This window comes from Stigmatopora nigra, chromosome 3, assembly GCF_051989575.1.
Source record: "Stigmatopora nigra isolate UIUO_SnigA chromosome 3, RoL_Snig_1.1, whole genome shotgun sequence".
NCBI lineage: Eukaryota > Metazoa > Chordata > Actinopteri > Syngnathiformes > Syngnathidae > Stigmatopora > Stigmatopora nigra.
Window position 1 is genome coordinate 8,033,291 of NC_135510.1, and position 11,730 is coordinate 8,045,020.

The window sequence follows — 11,730 nt, forward strand, 5'->3', positions numbered from 1 at the left end:
GTGTCTGAGAGGGAAAGTGAGAAATACAGCTTTCGTAGAGTAGAGAAGCTTGAATAGGCATTCTTTCTTACTCCTCCTCCATTCTCAGTAGTACACTCGCCTTATACTCCAAGTTGATTGAAAAAGTAAAGCCCAAAGATGAAGATTGAATAAGGAGATTATTAATGAGGGCATTCTATCATCGCCAGAGAACTCAAACGGTTTCCTGCATGCTCAATTTGATCGTTAGTAAGCGGGAAAAATCTACCATCTATCTGCTTCTTTTCCCTGCTAATTAGTAAGGATCCGATTCTAGCGCCCTCTTCTCAGAGACATCTTCCATTATGCCACAATATCATCTGATTAAAAGGGACAAATCAGGGAAGTGATTGTGCTTTAATCCAGCATTTACTCACACAAATGAATTCCCTGTGGGAGTTTTAAGACGCAATCTGCTTTCCTTGTAATTGGCATTATTGTAAGTCCTCAGTGTAACTCAAAGAGGTACCCAGGAAACAATTTTGTCTCTGCAATTTGTCTTCAGATGGCAAGAAAATGTAACCAAATACTTCATGTTATACAGAGAATTGTTGGATTGTTTCAATCTTTGCACATTAAAATGAGACCATTCTTTGTCTATGTTAATACAATGATAACGCCACTCATTTATTTAGACTTGTGTCAACATGACAAGTAAAAATACTGGGTGATTAGAAGATTAATGACAATCATCATTAAAGTGGTAAAGTGCCTGGAGTACAAGTTCATTGTGCTCTCTTTCTCTCTTAGATTTACTCACCTGACCACACCAGCAGTAGTTTTCCCTCCAACCCGTCCACGCCTGTGGGTTCTCCTTCACCTCTCACAACCACAGCAGGCGCTGGCACTGTGGTAACGGTGGCTGGCACCCCATCTGGAAGAACAGGTAAAACCCCATTCTCCCATTTTCACTGTGTTTGAATAGAAATGATAAAGATGACAGTCTATTTGAATAGGATGGCTCGGTTAGCGCGTCGCGCTCATCGTTCCGGGGTCAAATGTTTGATCCAAAGTCGGTCCTCATTGTGTGGAGTTTGCATGTTCTCCCTAGGCTTGTGTGGATTTTCTCCAGATACTCTGGTTCCCTCCCACATCCCAAAAACATGCATAGTAGGCTGGTTAAACATTCTGAATTGACCCTAGATATGAGTATGATCGTGAATGGTTGTCCGTCTCCTTTTGCCCTGCAAAGAGACACAGCGAAGCATCTATCCTGAAATCATAGAGTTTCAAGTAAAAAATTTATACGTATGAACATTTCCACACATTTTCACCATTTAAATAGGCATGCGCTGAAATGAAAATTCTTGGCAGAAACCGATTATGAGAAAATGTGGTTGAATTGGAAAAGTGTTTTTACACTTTGAATGCCTTTAATGGCAATATACCTCTGATCCATTTTGGCTGGGAGAACTAGCAGCCAAGAATTCATGATTTGTACATGTACTTTTTCCTCTAACCGTCTTTTACATAGAGTTCTTTTGTATTGGATTTGTCTTTCCCTTAAAACATGCCTTACTTTGAGTTTCTACTGTCTTGAATAGCCCGACAAACTGCAGTTTTTTTCCCGTGTTGTAGAAATTCGAGCCCGATTTTTTTTCTCAGTGCTTTCATGATCATGAAACTGAGGTCTTCTGACACGCATCTGTTTGCATAACATTTATTATTTTTTTGAAGTGATTGAAATGTTAATGACAAACCCTGAAACAACAATGGAAATGAAAAGGACTGAGGCTACGGCTTTTGAGCTGCTTAAGGATTTAAAACGATTTGTTTGAAGTGGTTTTGAATTACATCGATGAAAAGCTTTTCCTACTTTTTCTGGGGGTGGGGGATGTAGAGGACGAGCAGGTTTACTCTTCAGAGCATTGTCTTGTTTTTTTTAAAAAGTGGCTTGTGGGACTTTTACTACTAATAAGCTAGAGTTTTTGCGTGAAGACTTCAATTCTAGAAATAATGTAAGCTGTCTATGGCATGCATATCTGTTAAAAATATTTTTTAAAAGGCTAATGTGAAGCCTCTCAGACATATGAAGAGATGAGAGGCAGTGATGCGGGAGAAAAGGGGAGACACCAAGCGGGAAAGCCCCCTGTGTTATTTTAATGGACAGTTGTGTCAAGTATGGTAATGGACTGAGGACAGCTGTCTCTACCTATGCTCCCCTCGTTGTCAGCTGTTGTCCAACCCTGTAGACAGCTGTTCTTCCAACACATAGCCACACACTTGCGCATACTCGCATAGCCAGTCGCAAAAGCTCTCAAGCCATTGGGTATAAAATTCAACAGTAAGGTTGGTAACAGAGTGATTTTGCATAAATCAAGACACAATTTGGCACGCTTAAAACACATTCATCATTAGAGTAAGACTCATTAACTGTTTCTACAATTAGCCCCACCGCTTTTAAAGCTTTTTCTTATTTTGTAGTCGTTAGCCAGTGGAGGCATGTGAAGTTCACATCTCGCCCATCTGGCAACAAGATGGGGATACATTTTATTTCTTTTCATCCTTTCTTCTGGTTTCTTTTAAAGTGATGACAGACAACTACATATGAAGTGTGACATTCAATGGAACAATAAAAGGAAAACAAGTTTCAAGCTTTTTAAATATGGTTTCTTTTGTGCTATTCTTAACACAAAGTCTTCATTCTATGGAATGTTTTCAAATATGACCCCTTAATTTAAAACTTTTTTTTGCAGTAGTAGTAGTAGTAGTAGTAGTTGTTGTCCCCATTGTACTGGCTGTAGAAATCAGTCTATTCCGAGGAAAAGCCCTTGGGAAGTTAAACAACAAAGAAAAATGAAAAATGCACTTTATGATTTGTGGTGTATTGTCATACTTTAATAAATGGCTCACTTTGGCAACCTTCCATTGAATTCCACAGAACTGGAAAGGTCTGCAAGCAATATTTCTTGCAGAATAACCTGTAGAAGTTGTCAAAGTCGTTTATGTTTAAGTTTGAGGGATTTGTTATGACAAGCATTTGGCTTGGGTAGAAAAGGGCGATATTTCCCAAAATCCCTTGTAAATACTATGTAAGTTTTAGAGTGTCTTTTATGCGGATATTTTTTTTGCCCAAAATAGTCACTTGCCCTGGCTTAAGGCTTCAATCAATAAAGCGAGACGCACTTATCAGCCATCAGATATTAAAAGACGTCAACGGTGAATTTACCTACAAGTGCACCCCTTTCTCTTTACTTAGGTACCAACCAATGGTCCCGTCCTAATGGGCAGAGCCCTTCCTCTCCAAATTATGAGAACTCACTTCATTCACTGGTAAGATCCTTTTCTCTCACCTTTCTATATCGATGCTCAGTTAGGACGAGTTATCGTGACAATGACAGTCCTGCAAATGTTTGCAGAGGATAAAGTAGAAGGTCAAGGATAAACAATACCTGTCCCTTAGGACTTGCCATCTGTCCCCTCCTCTAGTAAGGGGGGGGGGGGGGGGGGTGTTGAGTTCAAGGGGCTCCTGGCAGCTGTATGCAGAGCCACTTCTCCAGGATTCCTCTGCTGCCATCCTGCAGATTTAATTTCACTCAATGACATATTGTCTCAATCTATGCAAAAGAAAAGCATGGCTCATATTTTCCTAGTAGCCATGTTATAATTGACGAAAGAGCTGGAAAGCCCCATGACTTCTGAGCAACTGTCTAAACATGCCACTTGAGGATTACATTTCAGATGAAATGACTAATAGCTAATGGATTGAGACACTCTTGGTCATATTACACTTTGATAGGACTATGCTGTTAGCCAACAAGTTTCCACTTGCACCACATGACTTGGAACTATATATAAAGCATATCATCCGAAAGGCTGTAATTGAGACATTGCAGCCTTTTCATGTAATCCAACAGCAGCCAATAATGGGGTGATACATTGGTCTCTATTGCGAAAGAATGAGTTGGCGCTTTCTTCGTCCAGCGATTCTTCAGCGCACATCTACCAGAGTTTTACGATTTAAATTCTGCAACTTTGAATCCGGTAGACTCCAAATACAATATGCTGTCTGTTATTGGTAGATATGGAACCATCAAAACATCAGTTTAGTCAAAACAGTAGATGACATACTGTTTATACAGTGCCACACCATAAGAAAAACTATTAATAAACATATCATTTATAGCTGTGGTTGCCTTTATTGTACTATTAGAAAAACATAAAAACTGTAAAAAGTGTACTATCCTAGTAACTATTTCAGTGACTTTGACATACTTTTATGTCATACTTATACTTGAATGATGCTTATGTCAACATAGAAATTGAATCGAAATTGGAACGTATGATAACGTTACAGGTTGTCATTTAAAAACAACTTGCGGAAACTCTCATTCTTGACAGTGAATGTATTGCTTTTTCTTAAACCTATCCATTTTTTGGGACTTTGGCAGAAAAACAGAGTTCATCAGCAGTTACATGAGCATCTTCAGGATGCCATGTCTTTCTTAAAGGATGTCTGCGAGGTACTTGAGAGTGGCTATATATCTACTACATGTTCCATGAGTCCTCGTCTTTTTTTTTTGATTGCTCTCATGACCCGGATATGCAAGCGTCATTTTTATTTTTATTGCCTTTTGTTGCCATTGTTACGTTGCCCTATTAGCTTGCTGCAATCTGCTTCAGTGCGGATGTTAATCCACTCCATGTGACTGCTAGTCACTTTCACACAAACAAATGTGTTTGTTGTTGTGATCAAGCATTTGATTTTTCTTTATCTTCACTTTTGAATTGCACACCATCCAATCAGTGTTTTCAATTTTGTGTTCCCTAATAAGCTTATAGTAAGCTCCTCTGTCCTTCTTTTCCTTTTCCTCTCCTCTCCTCACCATGCCTCTCTCCCACCCCAATCCCTCTGCTCCCCATTAGTCGCGAATGGAAGATCGTCTCGACCGACTAGATGATGCCATCCTGGTTCTGAGGAACCACGCAGTGGGCTCCACTGCCGGTCTTCCCAGCGACATCCACAGTCTACTGGGACAGGCACAAAATGGGCAACTGGCAGCCTTAGGAGCAAATTTCCCTGCCAGTCGGACAGGAGCAATGGTATGAAGACCTGATTCATTTATTTACTTTCATTCATTTAAACATTGACTTACAAATGGATTTGGTGAAACTAAATGTGTATATATAAATAAAAAATAATAATAATAAAAAAAAAAAAAAATAAAAAAAAAAATAAATATATATATATATATATATGTATATATATATATATATATATATATATATATATATATATATATATATATATATATATATATATATATATATATATATATATATATATATATATATATATATATATATATATATATATATATATATATATATATATATATATATATATATATATATATATATATATATATATATATAATATATATGTTATAAAAATATGACAAATAAAAGGAAGTACATATACTTTATAATTATACATTTTTGGGTCAACATTGTCAATATCAAACGATTAATCGACTATCAAAATGGTGGTAGAGGAATTGAGTAGTCGACTATTATCTCGGCAACGCTACACGTTTATTATGATAAAATTCTCTCGTGTCAACTGCAGTCGTGTTGAAATATTAAGTTCCCAATTGAATTTATCATGTTTGTTATTGGTCACCGTGCAGCGAGTGTGATGTCGAGTCACTTTGACTGCCAGATACTAGAACGTACTGTGGTTGTACGAACACACAACTTCCTGTGTGGGAAGAGCTCCCCTCCAACGGGCTTTTATTGTGGATGACAGCACCGTCCCAGCCCCTCTTTTTCTATGGCATTTTTATCGTTTCTCTTTAACAAGCAAGGAAATGTGAATGCTTGGAAACGTGTGTCTGCGCCCTGTGCCTCCTCAGCTGTATGATAATCAGGCCATGAAAATGGCTGCCTTCTTTTCTCGCCAGAATCCCGGTTTCCCCCTCCTCCTCCTCCTCATCCTCCTCTTGCGCACAAAGACTTGTTTGGGCACCTGTTGAGAGCACAGCAACGATTAGTGTCGCGCCGAAGAAAGGGAGGGCTTTGGGGTAAAGGGGTTAACGGAGGCCAGCAGTGACAGGGGATTACATAAATAAACTTTTGGGAGGGGCAAGCAGAGAGATACACCCCAAAACGTCAGTCACAATTCCCTTGCCTTTGCTTGCATGTGAAAAGCAACTCATTTACCTCATTGGCTTCCATTGGTGGCGAAAGATGTCCAAACCATTTTGACTGGGAAGGTCAGGGGTCATTTGATATCTGATATTTATCTTACATTCATTTATTTCATTTTAAAGTAACACAGTAGTAAATATAATCGTTTTTATACCCCATTCATCATAATTTATTATTGGTAAATTGGGTAAATACCATAACATAAAAATAAATAAATGAAAATCAACTTTAGGGTGTCTTTAGGGCCAGTTTGTATTAATTAAAACATTATAAATTTTGTTTTGTTGATGTATTATTCATGTAAAATGCTAATATTGTGGCCTACATGACCTAAAATGTGAACATTATATTTTGGGTAAGAATCTGGACACCACTTTTTAATTGTGTTTTTCAAAATGACCCTAAATAGTCACAAAGGCCATTATGATTATACTATGTATTGTGTGGTTTAGATTGGTAAATAAATCCTTGTATCCTAAACTACTCAAGTGTTGTTTTCCTCTGACGAATACTTTCTAAAACAGTATTTTCAAAATCCTCCATCATCTTAATTAATCCATAAACTCTACAGCCTTTTTCTCTTCCTATTTTCTTCATGTGGAGGTTTCTCCATTTGCAGTGGATGTCAACTTGCCGTCTTCACAATGCGCCCTCTGTTCTTGTTTCAGGGTTCCTCGCATGCCGATGACAGCGTTAGTCTAAACAGCCACGGCGGCCTGCCGAGTACCGGCTCCACATCCAGCTCAGAACTCAACCATCAAATGGAAGCATTCCGAGGTCTGATGCTTTTTAAACTCGCTTTATTGCCTGCCGCAAGTCAGCTTACCTTATATCTACCTTTTTTTTTGGCTTTAGGCTTGGCCGGTCAGGTGGCTACGGCTTTGGCACTGAAAGTGGAGAAACAGGACAAAGACGACATGAATGACTCGGTCTCGGGCGATGACAAGTCAGACGATGAGAGCGACGGCCTCAAAACGCCTCGTGGTGGCACACGCTCAAAGTAAAACAATATACAGAAAATGATGTTCTATATTGAATAATATACAGCATAAAGAAAGAAACTCATTTTCGTCATAGGTCTTGTTGTAGTTTCTTTTTTTTTTAATTTCATTCTGCCTGCCAGGGGGAACACAATTCATCTTTTAGTCACCTGCTAATGGGGTATCAAATGAATCTACAATTATTTTAATGGTTGGTGAAAATGTATCAGCTTAAAAACTTCCCAAAGCAAATCTGCCCCTTTTTTTCTTTTCTGTTAGTTTTTTCAATTAAAAAAGCAAGTAAAAAATATATTTATTTTTTAAAAAGTGAACAATTAATATGCTATTTTTTTTAATTCCAAAATACTTTTATTTGTGTTTCCATATTTTATAGTTTATTATTATTTAACATAAAAAGTGGTAATATGGCCATGCTTATGACTGGCAATTTCCCTTCGTCATCTCCCCCCCACAGTCTTACTGAGGACGAAGATCTGAATCCTGAGCAGAAGGCGGAACGGGAACGGGAACGCAGAATGGCCAACAACGCTCGCGAACGCTTGCGGGTGCGCGACATCAATGAGGCCTTCAAGGAGCTGGGTCGCATGTGTCAGCTTCACCTGAAGAGCGAGAAGCCACAGACCAAACTGCTCATCCTTCATCAGGCTGTGGCCGTCATCCTCAGTTTGGAGCAACAAGTCAGAGGTCAGAGTTCACAGCCAAAGTCTGTTTTTTTTTTTTTAAATCAGTATATTATAATAATAATTTTGTTAAGCACAATAGAATTGAAATTGATAAAAAACGATCTTCACCGTTACAAAAGGCCGTTTTGCTCAAAATTGACAGTGGTTGACCTCTATTTTCTTTTTTTTTTATGTTTAAAATTATCTGTGCCCATAGAACGGAATCTTAACCCCAAAGCGGCCTGCCTCAAGAGACGAGAGGAGGAAAAAGTATCCGGCGGATCCGCTGACAGCCAACAAGGTCACACGGGAGTCCACCCCAGTTTGACTGACACATCCAACCCCATGGGCCACCTCTGAGCGCGCACAGGTACGCAGACCACATTCTAATTATCCACCAACCCAATGTAAACGTCTCACCGAGCTATCTTTTTCGCCTACAGTCCAAAAGCCAAACGTAGTTCTTTTTAATGTGATATAAAAAGGGCACCAAAACATAGCAACAGTACTTTCATACTGTACGAGTATACCCTAAGACTAGTTAACGTTGGGCCTTTCTATCTGATAAATCACTAAACAAATCAGAGTTTACTGGAAGGCTTGCCAATCCATCTCCTTTTGATTGACAGCTGAAAAATAAAGACTAATTCGGATGCCATTTCATTAGGTGAATTGAATTGAGCACTTTTATTGTCATTTTACAAGTACAATGAGATTTAAAGCACCTTTAAATAAAGTCATCATGGAACATCAGATATAGGCGAAATATGATTTATTCCCCTATTCTTGACATGCTTTTCTGCCTTTTCCAGAAATCAAAGACAAAGCGAATGTCCGAAAGATTTACGGTTGAATCACGACCCCGATTTTCATTCTACCTACGATTTAATTGAATTTACTAACTACTAGTTGAAATGTTCACTCACTATCAACCGTTTTTACATCATACAACTTCTATCTTGTCCGCCACAGATCCAACACGCAGAACATTTCATTCAGTCTGAGATGGCGACTCGGCCCGGTCGCGACGGCGGGCTCACCCCGCTGCGCTTAACGCCACGTCGCGTAGGAGAGCGGCCCAGCCAAAGCCAAAATCACACAAGACTAACACAATCCAGTCCCGGGACCGACCGAGCAGGAGGTCGCGTGGCAAATTCCGCCCCCAAAAAGCAAGAAGAATCTTGAGCACATATCACGCAGATCCACGAGGAGCGCGTGGTTTCCGAACAATCAGACTTTGCGGTCTCCTCCGACTCCACGTGGAGGTCGCCTCGTGCCTAAACTGAATTGACGAATGCATTGTAACAGCAAGCTTTATTCTTATCGTTTCTTTTTATTTATTATGACCATGAGCTCAAATTTTATGTCCAAGGGGGGAAATGGATGGAGTTTTGCTTTTCAACTTGCCGTCAGTGTTGCAAACGGATAGCACTTGGGCCTGGCGGGTTGAAACTAGGGGAAAAGCGTCATTCATTGGCTGTGTTCGAAATCACTCCGAAGCCACAGTGGCTGGGAAGTGTCAGGCAATTGGCAAAATCCAGGTTGGACAAATGAAAAAAAAAACAAACAAAAAAAAACACGGCTGCTATTTAGAGCACGCAAACTCCATACAGGTGGACACCTGGATTTGAACCTTGGACCCCCAGAGCTGTGAGGCCGACACGCTAACCTCTCAAGTCCGTGGGCTTATCTATTGCAGCCAATAAGAAAAAACACTCATTTCCAACTCATGCAGGATGTTAGTCGCTAAAAATGGTCTTATTGAAAAGAATTGAGAGTTGGGCACTTGTAACTCAAATCTTTGCTCTCAACTCAGAGCAAAAGTTAAGTCCCTCGTAACTCAAAGCAACGCCGCACTCCAAATTGGTAGTAAGAAGTGAGCGAAGTCATTTCGAGCACAGCCATGAAATATTTGACCGTTTGAAAGTCATAATTCAACCCTGTATTCAAAAAGAAAGACTACACATAAAACCCCCGTTTTTTTCCTTCCTTCCACAACTCCATGTAACCAAAAGCTTGTTAGTTTAATTTGACCCAAAACTTTTCTTTGCTTCTTGCTTTCAAATAGTAATACCATAAAAAAAACAGCAATTCGTAGCATTCCCTGCATATTTGTAGTGTCTTAACTAAAGGAGATGCCTTTAGCCATATGAGAGTATTCTATGTATGCAGATTTGTTATGTGTACTTTTGACAAGGTTTTGACTTTACATAATGGGAAGAAAGAAAAATGCCAAGTCATATCTTCTAGCTTTCAGTTAAAGCTTGCAAAATCCCACTTTTACATCAACAGATTGGCCATCAATGACGGCAATAGACGTCCAAATCCATTTGAACAAATGGGTGGAGCTTTTCTCACCACCAGTGATTTGAAATAAAACAAAAAGCTCAATATGTTGAATTCTAGCACAGCGATGAACAAAAAAAGTCTTCTCTTTGGTTATGCTTTATTTATGTTTTTGTGTGCATGTTTTATAATTTGTTAGTCCTTGCTTTATATTCCATTTTGTTGTATGTGTATTGTCTTTTCAACAAAAAAAGGGACTTCTATTCAATTCACAGTATAAGTTTACAATCCGGAACTATCATTGAGCAGTTGTGTGTGTGTGTGGGTGTGTGTGCGTATGTGTGTGTGTGTCATTGGTCAGAATATGGCCTTCTTGCTTATGACAGTATTGTATTCATCATTAGAAGGCGTTTCCCTCTTCTTTCCTTCATTTAATTTCAGTTCTTCTTCTTCTTTCTTTGCCAATTTGCTGTATTCTCACATACATTTCACTTATGTAATTAATATAGATAAAAAGGAAAGTCAAAAGGAGAGAGGTCAAACATAAAAAAAAATGGGTCGGCTTATTTTTCACTGTAGTTAGTCTTTTCTACAATAATACTGTAAGAATATTTCTTGAATTCTAAATATTACTCTTTCTAGATTTTTGAAAGCAAAAGTTTTGAGTAAAAAGTTTCTTACTTTATTTTACTATGCTAGGTAGTAAAATGTTCACGGTGACTTACCCATAACCCGTTTTGTTATTATTGGAAATATGGAAATGTCCATTGGAGGGTCTATCGTGGTTGACTGAGGAACATTTATGTCAAAAAAAGTACGACGTATTGTTAATGCACATCTCCAAAAACGTGGCAATGGGAATTACAATTTTCTGTCTTTTTCCAACAGAAAAAAACATGATGTATATAACATTTATGTTGCAATAAATGTGCCATCTTTTTCTATAAAGTGCAAGAATTGTTCAGTTATTTTAATGATTAGTATCTTAACAAATGAGAGATACCAGGTTTTTACTGGAATATAAGAAAGCAAAATATAACATAAAACCTCTGTTTTCTCGCATTCGTTTTCCAAAGCACTCAATGTGGAGGCTATGTTAATCATGGCTGTCACATTTCAAAACTTCTCGGGGTACGTGAGAGTCTTGGAATGGAGAATGTTCCCCCTTTTTTTTTTTAGAGAGGAATGGAACCACCATGTGCGATTACTGGCTTCCTTTCATGGCTGCCGTCCCAAAAAAGTTCTTGGCATTCTCAGTGAAGAATGAAACAAAACAAAAAATGCAATTTTATTTTTTTATAGGGAAGTCCCAGTTGGAATAATCAACACTGATTTTTATCATGATTGATGCTGATTGGTCTCACCAAATTTTGGATGAAATTACAGTCTTCCCCATTAAAATAGTGGATTTTGGGTTGTTTTTTTTTTGCCATCAACTTGAACATACAGCTCTGTTGTTTTCTACAAAAATATTAGTGATTGCATACTAATTCCATTTTTGTTTCTAAACTAACAACCAAATGATAGAAAAGATGTGATTTTGTTTTTTATCTGAATTTTTATTTTCATTTTTTGTTAGCTGCCAACCCTCTGAAACCAAATGGATTGGACAC

The 11,730-nt window shown here is 38.4% G+C and overlaps 1 protein-coding gene across 6 annotated transcripts in view; it reads left to right on the forward strand.

The window, feature by feature from the left end:
* Positions 1 to 11,052, forward strand: part of tcf12 (transcription factor 12) — a 48,940-nt gene extending 37,888 nt beyond the window's left edge. For 2 of the 6 annotated variants that reach the window (XM_077713228.1, XM_077713233.1), the window contains 8 exons: positions 769 to 904; positions 3,218 to 3,291; positions 4,410 to 4,481; positions 4,885 to 5,061; positions 6,837 to 7,168; positions 7,624 to 7,853; positions 8,049 to 8,201; positions 8,804 to 11,052. In XM_077713228.1, the coding sequence (XP_077569354.1) occupies positions 769 to 904; positions 3,218 to 3,291; positions 4,410 to 4,481; positions 4,885 to 5,061; positions 6,837 to 7,168; positions 7,624 to 7,853; positions 8,049 to 8,191 (1,164 nt within the window). In that variant the 3' untranslated portion in view covers positions 8,192 to 8,201; positions 8,804 to 11,052. The remainder of the gene's footprint in view (positions 1 to 768; positions 905 to 3,217; positions 3,292 to 4,409; positions 4,482 to 4,884; positions 5,062 to 6,836; positions 7,169 to 7,623; positions 7,854 to 8,048; positions 8,202 to 8,803) is intronic. The other 4 variants (XM_077713232.1, XM_077713234.1, XM_077713231.1 and 1 more) reach the window with 3 other exon arrangements.
* The last annotated feature ends 678 nt before the right edge of the window (positions 11,053 to 11,730 follow it).